General features: G+C 42.9%; 1 protein-coding gene across 6 annotated transcripts in view; it reads right to left on the bottom strand.

Annotated features, from left to right (window-relative positions):
• Window positions 1-14,972, bottom strand: part of BRCC3 (BRCA1/BRCA2-containing complex subunit 3) — a 55,715-nt gene that overhangs the window by 29,879 nt on the left and 10,864 nt on the right. For 5 of the 6 annotated variants that reach the window (NM_001243023.1, XM_085006225.1, XM_021079471.2 and 2 more), the window contains 2 exon segments: window positions 8,823-8,878; window positions 10,127-10,215. In NM_001243023.1, the coding sequence (NP_001229952.1) occupies window positions 8,823-8,878; window positions 10,127-10,215 (145 nt within the window). 6 annotated transcript variants of the gene reach the window in all.

Below are 14,972 nucleotides of genomic sequence, written 5' to 3'. Positions count from 1 at the left end.
AATTTTGATGCATATACACGTGTCTCATGTTTTGTATTCTAAACGGTCCTGTTATGGTTTTGTTTCCAATTTTACGTCGCTAGTATATAGAAACATGAATGCTTTTGTCTGGTGACACTGTATCCTACGCCTCTCTTAACTCACTTATCAGTGCTAGGAATTTAGAGAGTCCTTGGGGTTCTCCATACAGACAACCATGTCTTACACAAGTGGGGATCAATTTGTTTTTTTCCCAATCCACATGCCTTTATTTCTTGCTTTACTGCACTAAGACTCTTCCAGCACAAAGTTCAACAGAAGCGGGAAGAGGGGATTTTTCAGCACCACACTCTACTCTTCCTCTAGGACTATGGTGAATGCTTGACCTTTTAATCTACAGAGCTCTCCAGCTGTTTGGGGGTTTTTGTTGGTTTTTTGGTTTGTTTTTTTGTGTTTTTGTCTCTTTAGGGCCACACCTGTGGCATATGGAAATTCCCAGGCTAGGGGTCGAAGAGGAACTGCAGCTGCCAGCCACGGCCACGGCCACGGCCACGCTGGATCCAGGCGGCATCTGTGAGCTACAGCACAGCTCATGGCAATGCCAAATCCTTAACCCACTGAGCGAGGCCAGGGGTCAAACCCACATCCTCATGGATGCTAGCCGGATTCGTTTCCAGTGCCCCACAACAGGAACTCCCATTTTTTTTTTTTGAGGTAAAAATTCTGTGGCATTTTTTTATGACAGCCCTAGCAAACTAATACGCCCCCGATTTACCTCTCTTCTCTAATTTTTGTCTCTACGGATTTGCCTATTCTGGACATTTCACTTAGCATGTATTCAGGGTTATAGCACTTATCAGTTTATTCTCTTTACGGCGGAATATTCCATTGTATGACTCCACTATTTATCCACTCACCAGCGGATGGACATTTGGGCTGTTTCCACTTTTTGTCTATTATGTTGCTGTGAGCATTCGAGTACAAGGTCTGTTTGAACACCTCTTTTCCCTTGTCTTTGGTATATACCTCTGGGTGGAATCACTGGATCATGTGGTAATTCAGTGGGTGAAGGTTCCTTTTCTCCATGTCCTCAGCAACACATTAGTAAATCCATTCTACTGGGTGGGAGATAGTATCTCAGTATGGTTTTTAGTTGCCTTTCCCTAAAGACTAATGATGTCAGGCAGTTGGAGAAATCTCTGCTCAAGTCCTTTGCCCATTTTAAAAACCTGAGGCGAAATTCACGTGATATAAAATAAACCATTTTAAAGGGAACGATTCACTAGGATTTAGTACATTTACATTGTTGTGGGGCCATAAGCCATATTTGGATACTGCGAGATTCCTCCACGTCGTAGCACGTTTCAGTACTTCCTTCCTTGCTTATGATGAGTAATGTTCCACTGAATGGCTACACTAAAATTTGTTTCTCTCTTTGTCAGTTGATGGACATTTGGGCTGTTTCCACCTCGCGGCTATGGCGAATAGTGCGGCTACAAATATTTAGGTACAAGTGTTTGAGTATCTGTTTCCAATTCTTTGGAGTACATTCCTAGGCATAGATAAATCCCTTGCTAGGTCATATGAGAATTCTATGTGTTAACTTTTGGAAGAACCACCATTGTACACTCCTCACCAAAAATGTCCAGAAGTGCCAGCTTCTCCACATCATTCCCAATACCCGTTATTTTCCATTTTTCAAATGATGGTCTACTTAGGGCATGTAAGGTGGTATCTTGTTATAGTTTTGACTTGCATCTTCCAAATGACTGATGCTATTGAGCATCTTTTCAGGTGACATGTACATCTTCTTTGGAGAAGTGTCGCGTCAAGTCCTGTGCCCATTTTTAAATTGAGTTGTCATTTCGTTACTGAGTTAGAAGAGATCCTTATTTGTTCTTGATACTAGACTCATTCAGACATAAGATTTGCAAATACCTTCTATTCTGTAGGTTGTCCTTCCAGTTTCTTGATAATGTCTTTTGATGCACGAAAGATTTTAGTTTTTATAAAATCCAATTTATCTATGTTTTCTTCTGCTATTCATGCTTTTGGTGTCTTATCAAAGATATCATTACAGAATCCAGTGCCATGAAGACTTACCCCTATTTGCTTAAAAGCGTTTTATGGTTTTAGCTCTTCCATTTGGGTCACTGATCTCTTTTGAGTTAGTTTTTATATGTAGCGTACGTGGATAACCCGTCGTCCCAGAACCACTTGTTGAACGCACTCTTCTTTCCCCATCGAATGACATCAGTAGCCATGCTGCAAAGCAGTTGGCCATAGATAGGCGGACTTATTTGTGGACTCTCAATTTTATTCCATCAGACTCTATGTTTCTACTTATGCCGGGTTCACACTCTTTTGGTTACCGAAGCATTGTAATTAAGTTCAGAAATCTGGAAGTGTGATTGCCAAACTTTTTCCAAAGGAATTTCAAGATCATCTTTTCCATGTCTGTAAAGGGCCACTGGAATTTTAATAGGGATTGTATTGAATCTGCTGATCTCTTTCGGAAGTATGGTCATCTTAACATTATTGTGTTTTTCAGTCCATGAATATCGTATGTCTTCTGATTTATTTAGGTGTTCTTTAAATTTCTTTCAGCAATGTATTCTAGTTTTAACTATAAAAGTCTTTCCCATTGGGTAAGATTTTTCTTAGGTATTCTATTATTTTGGATGCTGTTATAACTGGATTTTTTAAATTTCCTTTTTAGACTGCTCATTGCTGGTGTATAAAAATACAACTGATTTTTGTACATTGATTTTTGAACACTGGAACTTTGCTGAATTCATTTATCAACTAGTAACTTTTAAGGGCTTTTTCAGATTTTCTATATATAGGATCATGTCATCGGCAAATAGAGATGGTTTTAGTTCTTACTTTCCAATTTAGATGACTTTTATTTCTTTTTTTGCCTAATTGTTTTGGCTAGAACTAGGAGTAAAATGTTGAATAACAGTGGTAAAAGCAGGCATCCTTATCTTGCCTCTCATCTTAAGGAGAAAGCTTTCAGTCTTTCATCATTGAGTAAAATTTTAGCTGTGGGTTTTCATAAAAGCCCATCAATGGTGAGGAATGTTCCCTAGATTCCTAGGTTTATTATAAGAGGATGTTGGATTGTGTCAAATGCTTTTTGTGCATCAATTGGGATGATCATGAGGAGTTTGCTTCTTTCATTCTATAAATGTAGAGTATTAATCCATTGATTTTATGTTGAGCCTCACTTGTATTCCAGAGATAAATCCCACCTGGTCGTGGTGTATATGCCTTTTAAGGTGTTATTAGATTCAGTTTGCTAGTACCCTGCTAAGTATTTTTGCATCTGTAGTCATAAGAAATATTACTTTGTAACTTTTTTGGTGATATCTTTGTATGGCTTTGGTATCAAGGTAATGCTGGCCTCAAGGATGAGTTCAAAGTGCGCTCTACTCTTCTAATTTTGGAAAAAGTTTGAGTAGGGTTAGTGGCAGAATTAATCAGTGTAGTCATCTGGTCTTGGAGTTTTCTTTGTTGGGATGTTTTTGAATACTGATTCAATCTATTTAATTTTTACAGATCTGTTTAGGTTTTGTTTCTTTTTTAGCCAGTTTTGGCAATTTGTATCTCTATAGAAATGTGTCTATTTCATTTACGTTATCTAACAATTGTCCAGTTCTTTCTTTTTTCTTTCTTTCTTTTCTTCCCAGTATATGGCAAGTTCAAGGCTAGGAGTTGAATCAGAGCTGCAGCTGCCAGTCTACGCCACAGTCACAGCAACACCAGATCCGAGCTACATCTTACACCATAGCTCATGGCAATGCCAGATCCTTACTCCACTGAGCGAGGGCAGAGATCAAACCTGCATCCTCACAGACACTACGTGGGATTCTTAACCTGCTGAGCCACAACGGGAACTCCTCATCTTTTTATTTCCGTAAAGTCGGTAGTACAGTCTCTACTTTTGTTACAAGTTTTAGTTATTTGGGTCTTCTCTCATCTTTGTTAGTCTAGCTAAAGATATGTCAATTTTGTTGATATTTTCAAAGAACAAACATTTAGTTTCTTTGATTCTATTGTTTTCTATTCTCTATTTTGTCTTCACTCTATTATTTCCCTCCTTCTAACCATTTTGAATTTAGCTTGCACTTCTTTTTCTAGTTCCTTAAGGCATAGTTAGGTTACTGATTTGAGGTATTTCTTTCTTTTTTTAATGGCTGCACATAGAAGTTCCTGGGCCAAAGACTGAAGCCAAGCCACAGCTCTGACCTACACCACAGCTGCAGCAACACCTGACCCTTTAACTCACTGTGCTGGACCAGGAATCACACCTACACCTTGGCAATGCCCCAAGCTGCTGCAGTCAGATTCTTAACCCACTGCACCACAGTGGGAACTCTGAGGTATTTATTTATTTATTTATTTATTTATTTGTCTTTTTGTCTTTTTGTTGTTGTTGTTGTTGCTATTTCTTGGGCCGCTCCCGCGGCATATGGAGGTTCCCAGGCTAGGGGTCTAATCGGAGCCGCAGCCACCAGCCTACGCTAGAGCCACAGCAACGTGAGATCTGAGCCGCGTCTGCAACCTACACCACAGCTCATGGCAACACCGGATCCCCAACCCACGGAGCAAGGGCAGGGACCGAACCCACAACCTCATGGTTCCTGGTCGGATTCGTTAACCACTGCGCCACGACGGGAACTCCCAGAAAGACATTTTCTGGAGTTCCTGTCGTGGCACAGCAGAAACGAATCCGACCAGGAACCATGAGGTTTCGGGTTTGATTCCTGGCCTCGCTCCGTGGGTTAAGGATCCAGCGTGGCTGTGGCTGTGGTGGAGGCCGGCAGCTGCAGCTCCGATTGGCCCCCTAGCCTGGGAAGCTCCATGTGCCACGGGTGCAGCCCTGAAAAGACCGAAAAAAAAAAAAAAAAAAAAAAAAGAAAGACATTTTCTAGTTTGTTATTTGGAGTCTTTTCTCTGTGTCTCTCTCACACACATAGACTATATACATATGGATGAATGGTTTCCCTGGAAATTACAATTAACATCTCAGTTTATAACAGTTTAATCAATACTCAGTTTCAAACACATACACACTGTTCCTATATAGCTCCACTCTCATCCTTCTGTGTTATGACAAATTACATCTTTACACAATATGTGTCTACCAATTCAGATGTTTAACTGTTGCTTTATGTAATTGTCTTTTAAGTTATAGAGGAGACAAAAGGAGCTATAAACTGAAAATGCATTCATACTTTCATGTGGGTTCAAGGTATTGTCTGGCACCCTTTCATTCCAGTCTAGTGAAGACTTCTTGCCTGGTAGACCAAACGCTCTCATTTTTGAAAATCTGGGAACCTCTTCATGGCTCCTTCATTTCTAAAGGGTGAAGACTTCTTGCCTGGTAGTTTTTTTCCCCTAAATCAGCATGTGACTATATCAGCCTCCCTGGTTTCTGATGAGAAACTGCCCCTGGACCTTACTGAAAATCCCTCGTATGTAACCAGTCGCTTCTCTCTTACTGCTGCCAGAATTGTCTTCGGCTTCTGAAACGGATCAGAGTGTGTCTCAGTGTGGGTCATCCTACCTTGAGTTGAGATTTTTCGATGTCACAAATTTGGGATGGTTCTGACCCCTATTTCTTCGTATACATTTTCTGCCCCTTTCTCTCGTCCTCTGCTGAAACTTCTATTACGAATATATTGACAATGGTCTGAGATGTCCCACAGATCTTGGGCTCTGTTCATTTTTCTTCCTTTTTTTCCCTTTCTCTCCTCAGACTGGGTAATCTGTATTCACCTATCTTGAAGTTTGGTGGTTCTTTCTTTCATCTCTGAAACCTGTTCTTATTGTACATCTCAATTCCAGAATTCCTATTTTGTTCCTTTTTATAATTTCTCTTTTTATTTATATTCTCTTTTAGATATCCTTTATAATCCTCATGGTTTTCTTTAGTTCTTTGTATATCATTTCCTTTAGCTTTTTGAGATTATTTTAAATACTTCATCGCAACTCTTCATCTAGTAAGCCCAATGTCTTTGCTTCCTCCAGGAATGTTCTGTATTAATTTCTTTTTCTTTTTTTTTTCTTTCTTTGGCTTTTTGGGGCCATACTCAAGGCATATGGAGGTTCCCAGGCTAGGGGTCCAATCGGAGCTGTAGCCGCCGGCCTACACCACAGCCACAGCCACACGGGATCCAAGCCGCATCTGCGACCTACACCACAGCTCACGGCAACTGTGGATCCTTAACCCAGTGAGCGAGGCCAGGGATCGAACCCGCAACCCCATAGTTCCTAGTCGGATTCGCCTCCACTGCACCATGATGGGAACTCCTGTATTAATTTCTTTTTCCTGCTTATGGCCCATAATTTGCTTCCTTGAATGCTTGTTTTTTTGTTGAAAACTGGACATTTTGGTGTTATAAGGTGATAACTATGGACATCATATTCTACCCCCTCCCCAGGGTTTGTTGCTGCTGCTTGTTTTATCTACTTTTGTTTATGTGTTGAGTGACTTTCTTGAACTAATTTTTTGGTCTATATTCTTGGTCACATATGGCCACCAAGGCATCTGTCCTGTTATCTTAGTAGCAATATAGTGACTTGACGGAGAGTTCCTTAAATGCTGAGATTCTGGTGCTTTGTTCTTGAGTATTTGCCTGGTTGCTATAAAATAATGAGTAGTTTCTAGAGTTGCAGTAAAGTTGAATCTGACAGTTTTTGCCAGATTATTCATGGCTTTTGTGGAGGACTTTTCGAAGTTTCCTACTCTGTCATCTTTGCTGATGCCACTGTCTCTAGTCACTTTGTCAATTTTAATGTCAATTTAGCATATTTTATCCATTCGGGTTATCAATGGAGAATAGAAACATTTTCAGGCAGTCAGAGACTCAGAAAGTTTAACTCCAATGCCAACCTTTCTCAGGAGAGCCTTTCACAGCACACTGACAGTGAACCAAGAAACATGACATTAAATCCAGACGAAGGCGGATCCAACCCAGGGGAATAACGAAGGGAAGTCCCAGGATGTCAGCTGAGACCTTATTAGTGTCGGAAGATGGAAGGTTTTAGGGAGCCATCCTAAGAAAAGCAAGGATTCCAAAGATTTCTATCTTACTCCTGAGAATGTAGAACTCAGGAAGTGATAAAAGAAGGGTATTAAGGGAGAAAAAGCCATTCAAAAACCCATGAAAAAGCAAAAAGCTATACAAGAAAAGAAACAGAATCACAGAACACTACCGTGCTCGGTTGTACATGGAATAATATTTACATAATCATAATAATAACACCACCTTGTTTTCTATTCTTAGAATCAATTAGTAGACAAAGCAGAGAAATCATAATTGCGGTTACAACACAGAACACAGATTTTTGCAACTGTGAAAATATAAAGGTTTATGGTAAAAGCGCAAGTAACGGTAGAGAGCCAAAAGATAGTGTAACATTGTCTGTTGTTCCTTTTAAAAAAAAAAAAAATTGGCTGTGCCCATCACATGCACCATAGCAGTGACAACACTGGATTCTTAACCTACTAGGCCACCAGGGCACTCTCTTGTCTGTTGTCGATAGGACAAGTGAAGAGGCAAGCTTTATCCAAGATTAGAAAAGTAACCTCAGAAGAACGAAAAGCAGTAATACACCTATATTGGGGAGGAGGGGATGCAGCAGCCTAAGTGAGCTGAACCCTCAGTTGTGAGAGTAAAGGTAAAGTGAGAAGAAGAGATAACATCTAACAGCAGGAAATCCAGAAAGAGCAACAAAAGTAAACACCAGAGGAGCTAAAAACAAAACTAGGAGAAAGAAGTGGCTCCCCTGGAGGAGTAAGACTATTTGTCATAATTCTTCCGTATCATTCAATATCTTTCCGCACATGTATCTGTTACTTTGACAAAAATTTGAAAATTCGACCCTTCTGCATCGTTCAACATTCCAAAGGTATATAAGGATGCGAGCCAGTGTCCACATCCATCGGTCCCTCCTTCCCACTTCTCTGCTGAGGTGACAGATTTCTGTGTATTTACCAGCGAGTGGGCTGGTGTGTCATGTCATGTATATATTCCTTTTCCTGACATGAAAGGTAGCATTCAGTACGTACTATTCCCATAGCTTGCCTTTTTATTTCCCAATGTATCTGAGAGATATTTATGTATCGCTACTGGGTTTCCTCGTGTTTTTAACTACTCCATATTATTCCATTATTTAGATGCATCTTAATCTATTTCGTCAGTTCTGTATTGCCAGCCATCTGTTCTTTTCCTCATTGCTTTGCTATTTCAAACAATGTCATCGTAATAAATCGACAAACATAAGGGAAAAAAATAAGGCATTCTTTGCTTTTGTCTCCCAATTAGAAAATAAACTTGGCTTTCAACTCTGCGTCCCTGGGGCCTACTATGGCGCTCGGCGTACAGCAGATTTTGAATTTGCTCATTCAGGTTGAGCTGAATTTAGCAGAGGAAACTAACCTAGGCAAACATCTGAATGAGATAGTGTAATTCTAAAATCAGGTTTATGGCAGAGCAAAGACAAGCGCTTATACAAATTTACAATACTCTGCATGCTCAGCCTTTGTTTTACACTTTACCGTAGAAAGGAGACGTGACCGTGCGACTCAGTTTAGGACGGTTCAGGAAAGGAAATGCGGAACAAACAGGCTGCTTACGTGAGCCTAGTTTTCTAGATCCCCGGTAACCCAGACGCTAAAGAGATTCTACCTCTTCACAAAGATGTTAACAGGTGTGAGTGAACTAGAGAATTCATAGTGTCCTACTAAGGAGGGAAAGAAAATGAAACAAAACAGTCAATTCCCTGAACTGGAGACGAACCCTCAAATATACACGTATATCTGTCATACTTACTCTGAGCTCTTTTGGGCCTGTATGGATTGAAAGCAAGTGTAGAGTACCCGGCCAGTCTTAAAAAAAAAAGAAAGAAAGGAAAAAGGAAGGTCACACAGAGGATTAATATTGAAAAAGGTATAGCAATTTAGTAGCCTCCAACCCCCAACTCAGAGGCCCCTCTGGGAGTGGAAGGTTCAAAGAGATTCCAAAGAGGGACTATGCACGAACGAGTTTCCCTAAGAGGGATCAAATACCCAGTCGACGTGAGACGGCCACAGTCGAACATCTGCTCGTGTGACAAGAGAGAACCGGTCACCAAACCCAAGCATCAGGAACTAAGAATGAGACCATCCAAACTGCTTTGGCGAAAGCTGTCAAACTCATTCGACAACTACTTACGATGACAATAAATAAATGCATGACGGCTAAGCCGGAAGCCTTTCAAATAAAGTATAAAGTTCAAGGCGCTGAACTTCAATGTTTCCAAAAACGAGTGATTTTATGAAGAATATTCGTTATTAACCTAGATTCTGAGAATAGGACACAGATTCTGTGTACTTAACAATAGGACACACTTGCTAAGTCAGCAAAATTCATACTTGCGGTGTTAAAGTTTCTTTTTGTTTGAACTGACACAGTAAAACCGCTTTACCTGAATATAAAATTCAAACAGAAGCACTCTAAACAGCTTCAGTTTTCTTCCCAATAAAAATAGAGGTAAAAATAACCCACATAGACCGCAGTCAGAGTTTTTGAGCATATTTAAGTAAAACGCCCACTAAGTAACTGCCATACAACAGGTGGCAAATGGTAGCCTGTGTTACTACAAACATCTGGGCGCCTGGATGCCGTGGCTTCTGTCCCTCCCCCATCCCTGTCCAGGCGCCCCCCGTTTCAGGATGACCACATGAGTTACCATCCAAGCCGGGACACTTCCAAGAAGGAAAGGTGCAAACTGAATAGAAGGCGGGGATAACGGGGTGAAAGGGGGACTGACAGGCAAGGGGCGCACACGCTCACGTGCGCCCTCCCTCTGCCGGAGCCACGCTGACGTCCTCAATAGCCCCTAAGGTGCCCCACTCACCTCGGGATCTTTTCACTGGCTATTTCCTCTGCCTGGAAGGCTCTTCCCCCAAGAAATCCACAAGACATGCTCCCTCACTTTCTTCAGGTCCTGACTCAGTGACCCTTCTCGTTGAAACCTTCCCTGGCCACTCTACTGAAATTGCAAAGACTTTTCTCTATTCTGTGTGTGTGTAAGTTTTTTATACGTCCGCACGCGCGCGCGCGCACACACACACACACACACACACACACAATACCTTTGTGTTTTTATCTTCTATGAAACAGGAAAATATAAGTCCTACAAAGCCTTGATCCATCATCTGGTACATGGCTTGTGTGCGAACATCTGCAAATAAACAAAAATGAAGTTCTGCTGTCAATCAACAATATCTCATAGCCATGAAGATATAAATATAATAGCAGCATACAATCCTCCCCAGGTTCAGATTCTAAAGGCAAAATAGGGATATGTCCTAAGGACAATATGATTATCAAAGCATAGACATTTTGCTGGGTTACAGAAGTACTATAGGAGTCTGCAATTAAATAAGAAAATGTATTAGTAACTCTAGGCTGACTAGTCCACGACTAGCCCTGCTATGAAAACTTCCATTAGCCAAAAACAACTTGATAATTTCTTCCAAGGGGACTCCAAGAGAAAGAAAGGTGGCGTTCCCGTTGTGGCTCAGCAGGTTAAGGACCCAGTGCAATCTCTCTGAGGATGTGGGTTTGGTCCCTGACCTCGCTCAGTGGGTTAAGGATCCAGTATTGCCACAAGACGCCACATAGGTCACTGATGCAGCTCAGATTCGGTGTTGTTGTGGCTGTGGTGTAGGCCAGCAGCTGCAGCTCCAATTCGACCCCTAGCCTGGGAACTACATATGCCTCAGTTGCCACCCTAAAAAGCAAATACACACACACACACACACACACACACACACACACACACACACACACACAGAGGATTGCATAAATAGTCTCTGTACCTGCTACATGACCTCGGTAAAAATTTTAATACCTCTAAGCCTATTTCCACATCTGTTAAATAAGGATAAACATCATCCCTGCTTTCACAGGGTTTTGTACTTTATTTTTTATGGCTGCACCCATGGCATATGGAAGTTCCCGGGCCAGGGATCGAACCCGAACCCTTCTGGATGCTAGTTGGACTCGTTTCCACTGCGCCACAATGGAAACCCCGCAACTGTTACCCTTACCCTTACCCACGAGCTCTAATCATGGTACTTGGAATGCAATCCCCACCCCCGACCTGCAGGCGGTCCCTAGGCCTCTCACCCAGATTACAGCTCCTCCCTCAGATACCTTCAGGGTCCTAAACCGCCCCCTAAACCCCACATCCAAAAGACACAGTTGACTCTCAGTGAGTGCCATCCAGAGAATTTTCTACAACCGTGCTGGCCAGAGCAGCACTTCCTCAGGTAAACACCCCATGGCGTAGTCTGCGTGCATTTGGGGCCACATTATATGAGAAATATGTACTTGCAAACACTCAGGTGAAAGTAGCACCATCTAAGCTCTACAGTCTTTCATTTACAGTCGTCTAAAAATTTTCCTGAAAAGAAACCACAGGGCTTAATTGGTAATAAAGAATTTTAAAATGAGACTATACATGCAAAAGTCTTTTCAGAATACAAGCCTACAATACCCATTACATCATAATAAATGTTGGTTGGCCTTCCCTTACTCTATCCTTTGTCCTAACAGAGTCTCCATCCAGGCCTGTTTGCTGAGAAGGGCACAGGCTGGTACTCGAATAGCGAACAAGTCGATTGTAATGATTCTAAGGAGTATTGACCTGTAACTTTTAGAACGGAACGTGTTTGGGAAAGTGTAATTTGAGGTGGGACCGGGGGTGGGGGGGACCCACAGCATGTGTAACTTTCTGGGCCATGGAACAAACCCAAGCCACTGCAGTGACCCAAGCCATAGCATTAACAAAGCCGGATCCTTAACCAGTAGGCCACCTGGGAACTCCTGAGAAAATGTAATTTTCAAAAATGATTGGGGAGCTCCCACGGTGGCGCAGCAGAAGCGAATCTGACTAGGAACCATGAGGTTGTGGGTTCGCTCCCTGGCCTTGCTCCGTGGGTTGAGGATCCAGGCGTGGCCGTGAGCCATGGTGTAGGTCCCAGATGCAGCTCGGATCGGGCATGGCTGTGGCTGTGGTGTGGGCCGGCAACTACAGCTCCAATTCGACCCCCAGCCTGGGCACCTCCATATGCCACCGGTGCGGCCCTAAAAGGATAAAAGACAGAAAACAAACAAAAAAAATTTTTTAATAAACACAAATAAAAATGATTGGTTACACCGGAGTTTCTGCTGTGGTGTGGTGGAAATGAATCCAACTCATATCCATAAGGACACGGGTGGATCCCTGGCCTCGCTCAGTGGGTGAAGGATCCGGCGTTGCCGTGAGCTGTGGTGTGGGTCGCAGACTCGGCTCAGATCCCACGTTGCTGTGGCTCTGGTGTGGGCAGGCAGCTGCAGCTCTGATCCGACCCCTAGCCTGGGAACCTCCATAGGCCCTGGGAGTGGTCCTAAGAAGTAAAAAATGGTTACAGAAAACTGCCTAATTAAAACTACAGCATGTGGAAATTCCCAGGCCCAGGATGGAACCCACGCCATAGCAGCAACCTGAGCTGCTGCAGTGCCACCACATCCTTAATCCACTATGCCACCAGGGAACTCCCACCTTTCTCCTTTTCCTATGCACTTCAAAGGACAGTAAAGCGAATGTAAGAATCAGTTAAAAACAGTGCTGGAGTGCCATGGTGGCCTAGGGGGTTAAGAATCCAGCACTGTCACTGCAGCATCTCTGGGCACTGCTATGGCATGGGTTCGATCCCTGGCCTAGGAATTTCCCTATGACCCAGGCGTGGCCCAAAAAACAAACAAAAACCAGTGCCAAGTGTCATGAGATTTATGAACCAGGTTGCACTATTTAAACTGCTTCCATTTTTCTTTTGCAAACAAGTCTATATCCCCATCCCCGCCACCACAGCCGTGCTTCCTCCTCCATTTCCTGTTTTCGTAACCAGCATGTTCTCCCTTAACCGGGCAAGATGCCTAGGCCCCTGCTTCACGGAAACCGCAGCTCAGATACTGACTCTGCCACTTATGCGCCACTGGTTTTGGAAAAGCTATTTGGGGCCTGAGGCTCAGCTTAGTGTCAAATGCTACACAAGGTTTACTAGGGAGTTCGCATCGTAGCGCATTGGAAACGAATCCGACTAGGAACCATGAGGTTGCGGCTTCAATCCCTGGCCTTGCTCAGTGGGTTGAGGATCTGGCGATTCCATGAGCTGCGGTGTAGGTCGCAGACACGGCTTGGATCTGGCATTGCTGTGGCTGTGGCATAGACTGGCAGCTGCAGCTCCGATTGGACCCCTAGCCTGGGAACCCCCATATGCCACAGACGCGGCCCTAAAAGGACAAAAGACAAAAAAAAAAAAAAAAAAAAAAAGTTTACTAGCCTTTCCACATGGATGTCACTGATGACTTCAGCAACAGCCACTTTAATGGTGATGGGCTAGAAGCCAGACTAGAGTGGGGTGAAGAGTATGGGTGAAATCACTGCAAATCTTGTTACACTTACACACACACACACATACCCCCAATGTCACATCCCACGCCGTCCCTACTGTTTTTGAATGAAAAAAAATTCATAGTAGTTCCCATTGTGACTCAGAAGGTTAAGAACCCAACATAGTGTCTGTGAGGATGTGGGTTCGATCTCTGGCCTCGCTCAGTGGGTTAAGGATCCAGCACTGCCACAAGCTGCAGTGTAAGTCACAGACGCAGCTCGGAGCTGGCCGTGGTGTAGGTCGGCAGCTGTAGCTCCGATTGGACCCCTAGCCCGGGAACCTCCACATGATGCAAGTGTGGCCTAAAAAATAGAAAAAAAAAATGCACTTATTCTTACTTGTCAGTCTTGAACATAGCTTGGAGTTCTTTCCCTATTTAAACATATGTACTATACATATTTGAAATCAACCTGTTTTGAATCTTCACTCGTTTTTTTCCAAGGCCTGCTAATACAGGGCTACTGTTTGACTCCATTCTTAAATGGCTCTCTGGAGATAAGTTGTACCTTTGTATCTCTAAAGTCGCTCAGGCTCAGGAAACTCACCACAACCTATTCATTGTGAACCCAGCTTAGCTGGAAGGTTACTTTTCCTTTAGTTCCACCCATAGTTTTCCTACCACAAATATTCTGAGGCCTCAGTTGAGACACCTGATGCATTCTTATTGTTAATCCTTGAATGCAGCCTGCCCTTCAACTTCAGATATACTCAACTTCAATTATACTCTCTCTGTGCCATCAGAGTTTCACTGATAAATACTTTAGCAGCTTTCTTTGGAATTGTAACAAACATGCGACAAAATGCCATGCACAGTCACCCCCAGTAGCTGCAGGGGCCTGGTTCCAGGAACCTGCCCCCACCCCACCGCAGCTCCCCAATCTGTGGACACTGAAGTACCTTAAATAAAAGGAGTAGTTGCAGGTCACACATGCACATCCTCCCACAGACTCTAAATCATCTCCAGATGACTTATAATACGTAATGTAAGTACTGTGTAAATTTAAGCTGCTCAATGTAACGCGTACAAGAGAGTGGCTTTGTGTTTAAGATATTTCAGATATTCACACCCAAGAGTGTCTAGCGGACTAGAGTCTGCAACTTACTCTCTCTCACACATAGATATACGTGCACACACACACACGCACATATGTAGAAAGAGAACAGTACGGCACATGTTTCAAAATGTTAACATTTGCCAAATCTGGGGGAGGAGGATTCATGAATTCTTTGTACTATTTTGTCAACTTCAAGTCTGAGATTATGTCAAAATAAAAGTTAAAAACACCTCTGTTCTTGTTACCACAGGTTAACGCTTCAAACTTTTCCCTTTCCATTGAACAAACTGTTTTGATAACAGTTTTGCTCATGTCGTGGGCCTACCGCTATTACGGTCAGCAGGTCGGGTAAAATGCCATCAGCACGAATCAGAGCGAGGCGGTTGTATCCCTCATTCTAGGTCAGTATTCCCAGCACTCACCTAGCGCCCACTCCCAGGGAT

Source organism: Sus scrofa, chromosome X (assembly GCF_054392235.1).
Source record: "Sus scrofa isolate SSC_HxYL_T2T_F1_AM1 chromosome X, Sscrofa_HxYL_maternal_Yorkshire_Landrace_v2.0, whole genome shotgun sequence".
Lineage (NCBI taxonomy): Eukaryota > Metazoa > Chordata > Mammalia > Artiodactyla > Suidae > Sus > Sus scrofa.
This window is presented reverse-complemented; position numbering and strand designations above follow the sequence as displayed.